This window comes from Lagopus leucura, unplaced genomic scaffold (genome assembly GCF_019238085.1).
Source record: "Lagopus leucura isolate 7727_CA_CO unplaced genomic scaffold, USGS_WTPT01 223-2_obj-0_obj, whole genome shotgun sequence".
NCBI lineage: Eukaryota > Metazoa > Chordata > Aves > Galliformes > Phasianidae > Lagopus > Lagopus leucura.
Window position 1 is genome coordinate 1 of NW_024964928.1, and position 3612 is coordinate 3612.

The window sequence follows — 3612 nt, forward strand, 5'->3', positions numbered from 1 at the left end:
AATGTGGTCTGTAGGGCTCTGAGTGGGGAAATGGGGCTCTGAGGGAGGGAGAATGGAGGCCTATGGGGCTCTATGGGGTCAAGAATGTGGTCTGTAAGGCTCTGAGTGGGGAAGAATGGCAGCCTTTTGGGCTCTGTGCAGGGGAAATGGGGCTTTAATGTGGAGAAATGGGTCCTGCATGGCTCTGAGCTGAGGGTCCCGTGCTGCCCCACAGCCCCATCGTGCAGCGGATCCGGGAGGACTGTGCTGAGCCCTTCGTGGCCTTCGAGCAATGCCTGAAGGAGAACCAGGAGTCGGTGCTGAACTGCAGTGAGCACGTCAACGCCTTCCTGCGCTGCGCCGAGAGGGTGAAGCTGCCGGCGTGAGGTGAGAGGTGCAAAAATCCAGCCCAGGATGTGCTGAGAGATGCGGGTTTTCCTGCTGGGGGTTCTTTGTAAGTTGAAGAGCTGGTTTATAAACGGGAGGGGAATTCTGAAAGAAGCCGTAATCTTAAAGCTGTTCTTAAATAATTTAATCTCAAAGCTCGAAGCGAGCTTAGAAACAAGAGGAGGGCAACTTTTTTACGTGAGTAGGGAGAGGTAGGATGAGGGAGAAGGGCTTTAAACTCAAAAAGGGGAGATTTAGGGTGGACGCGAGGAAGAAATTCTTTATCCAGGGTGTGGTGAAGCTTACAGCTGTGGTGCCCCATCCCTGGAGGTGCGTGAGGCTGTAGATGGGGGCCCTGAGCTGGTGGGGGGCACACAGCCCATTCTGGGGGGCTGGGGGGGCTTTGGGGTCCTTCCAACCCAACCGTGCTGTGATCCCATCATTCTTTGATCTTTAAGGACCCTTCCAACCCAACCGTTCTGTGGTTGTGTGTTTTTGGGGTCTCTTCCAATCCGACCCAATTTACGTTCTGTGATCTTTAAGGTCTCCTCCAACCTTACCTGTTGTGGGATTTGGTGATTCTGTGCTCTTCCCAGAGAAATAGGAAGCATGGGAATACTGAACCTAAACTCACTGATATCGAAAATCTCTCCTGTGTGTTTTCATGTCTTTTATTTGTCTATTGGTGTTGTTTTCTTCGCAGGGGACCCCCCGGAATTAAAACTCATGGTCGGAAGCAAAAGAAAACTCTTGATACTCTGCATTCTCATCACAGTGCTTGGTTGGGTCACTGCTCCCCCTCTGAAAAACCCGTGGGTCACTTGGGTAGGAAACGAAAGCCACCTTTTATTTCTGCAGCTTGTACTGAGGAATTCCTTTTGTCTCTGAGGACAGCGTTTTGCCTTTGCCCCAATAAAAAGTAACCAGCCAACACGCTGCTGAAGACTGAAACCCAGCTCTGGCTTTTTCCACTGTTGACAGGAGCTGCTTTTGGAGCTGAACTGACTCCTTGTTTCCTCAAGCATGGAATTCCCAGCTTGCCCAGTTTGGGAGCCCCGTGGGCTTTGTGCAGCTTTAGAACAGCAGAGGGAGTCTTCCCACAGCAGAACAACTGCAAACTTCAGAGGAGCTCCTCCAACTCTGAGCCGTCAGCAACGCATTGAAGATCTGCTGAGGGTGGGGGGCTGCTGCCCGTGTCCTCGCTTTGGGGGGGGGACACAGAGCCCGATTTCTGGGCTGTAATGAATGGAAATAAACCATCACTCTGTAAGGGTGTTTTACGAGGAGTGGATGAAGAGATTCTGCCCTCTGCAAACTGCTTTTTCTCGACCCCCGCCGCTCCCATTCCAGCATCCGACCACTCTTTCGGAAGAGGGATTTTTTCCCTAACATCCAAACTGAGCCTCCCCTGGCGCAGCTTGAGGCCATGAGTTGTTGTACCTGAAGGGAAAGGTGAGGCGTGGAGCAGGAACTTGGCTGGGATCCATTCCCACTGCCATACCACCCCCGGGTCGCACAGATCCGCGTTCCAACCCCGGCGTGAGGCCAAGCGGGGTTGGCAGCCTTCACTCAGCTCAATCCTCCAGCCGGGCAGAGTTTAACTCCTTTGGGGAGAGGTGCAGCGGATGGCTGTGGCTCTGTCCCTGCTTCCAGCACAGCCCGAATCGTCTCGACGCACTGCAGCACGAGTGGGATTTGAGATGGAGCAGATGAGAGCATCCATGCTCACAGGAAACGCTTTTCCTTTTCACTGAGCAGTGTTTGAAATGTAAAAACTAAAACGCGCTCTGCTTTCCAAGTGGGGAGGAAAAGGAGACGACAGCTTTGCTCCCAAAAGGCATTTTGGGAAGCGCTATTGGAGGAAAAACTTATTTCCAGTGATTCTTTGGCGATGCGTTTATCCTGAGCAGCGCAGTTGGCGAAGTCTGCAGCCCCAACAGCTTTATTAAGGGCTGCATGGGAGCGGAGGTTGCTTTGCGTGCTGTTGACACCGCATTGAAACGTCGGCACGGTGGCAGCAAAGCCATTTTTCATTGTGGTTGAGGTGCTGTGGGCCTCCTCTGAAGCCCGGTCACGTCTCCTCCAGAGCTGGAGCTGCTCCATTATTTCTTTATCGATGCATTAACCGCTGAGCTGCCGGGGCGCCTCGCATGGAGCAGCAGGACCCGACTGATCCTGAACCTGGGGATTGTGGAGATGGAGTTCTGCTCTTTTCCCTCTGCGTTTTGGCTGTGACAAGTGGAAAAGGAGGGCAGAGCAGCAAAGCCACGTACAGGGGGTGAGAAACTGCTCCTGAAAACAGAGGAGGAAGCTGTTATTTCCAAACCCATCCACCACGTCTGTGTTTCTACCTTTGGGAAGCGTCCTGAAGGGCAGCACCTGAAGAATGCAGCGGTTGCTCCGCTGTTTTTTGCCCAGCAGAAGCTGCCATCTGAAAACATGGGACATGCAGCTCTCTTTGTCACTGTGGTTCTGATTCTTGGCTCCCGTCCTTCGGCCATCGCTCCATCCTGTGTTTTATTGCCCCCGCTTTTAATTGTTCTCAGTTCTGATTGTGTTCACAGGTTAAGCAAGGTGGGGGCCGGTTCTGCTTTCCCTTCCCCACTGAGTGTCCCTGCAAGGAAACTCTGAGCTGTTCCAAGCTTCCCTGCGTGTCCCCCCAAACCAAAAACACCCACCCAGCTGGGGGGCAACAAGGAATAATTAATTAAAGTGTTCTGAGCTCTGTATCTAACAGACACCCGAGGATCGCCGCGATGATTCCCTGCCTCATTTTCCCCCTTTTTGGAGCTCAGAACACAAAGTTGAGCACCGGGTTTGTTTTTTGTTTCCCTCCCGTGGCTTTGGCTGATGTCACTTTTCTTTCCAAGCTGAACTCTGGAGGTGAACCACACACCGCCCCGGAATGAGGAACTCCCCCAAAAGCCTCTTTCATTTTTCACCCAGAAAATATTCTCGTTTTACACTCTGCTTCTCTTACTGAAAGGAGCCATAAATCAGCACCGTCCCTTTGGTGTTGGCCGTCGACGGGGGAGATTTAGTGCTGCCAGCAGCCCCGGGTCTTTGGTGGGCAGCGGCAGAGGGCAGAGAGCCGTGCGGAGCCGCATTCCATTCGCACACACCGTTTGCTTTCCTTGGCTGCTGTCCCGCTGGGCTTCGAGCTGCTGCTGGGCAGATGAAGGGTTTTCCACTCTGGCCTCTCTGTTTTGCTTTCCTTCGCCCTTTCTCCTCCTCTCTGGGCAGGGG

General features: G+C 53.1%; 1 protein-coding gene across 1 annotated transcript; it reads left to right on the forward strand.

Annotated features, from left to right (window-relative positions):
* Positions 1-194: 194 nt before the first annotated feature.
* On the forward strand, positions 195-3093 carry CHCHD5 (coiled-coil-helix-coiled-coil-helix domain containing 5; the record flags this gene model as incomplete). The annotated part of the gene is made up of 2 exons (XM_042892316.1): positions 195-366; positions 1070-3093. A coding segment is annotated over one exon (171 nt), but the record flags the coding sequence as incomplete, so codon positions are not given.
* Between the last annotated feature and the right edge of the window lie 519 nt (positions 3094-3612).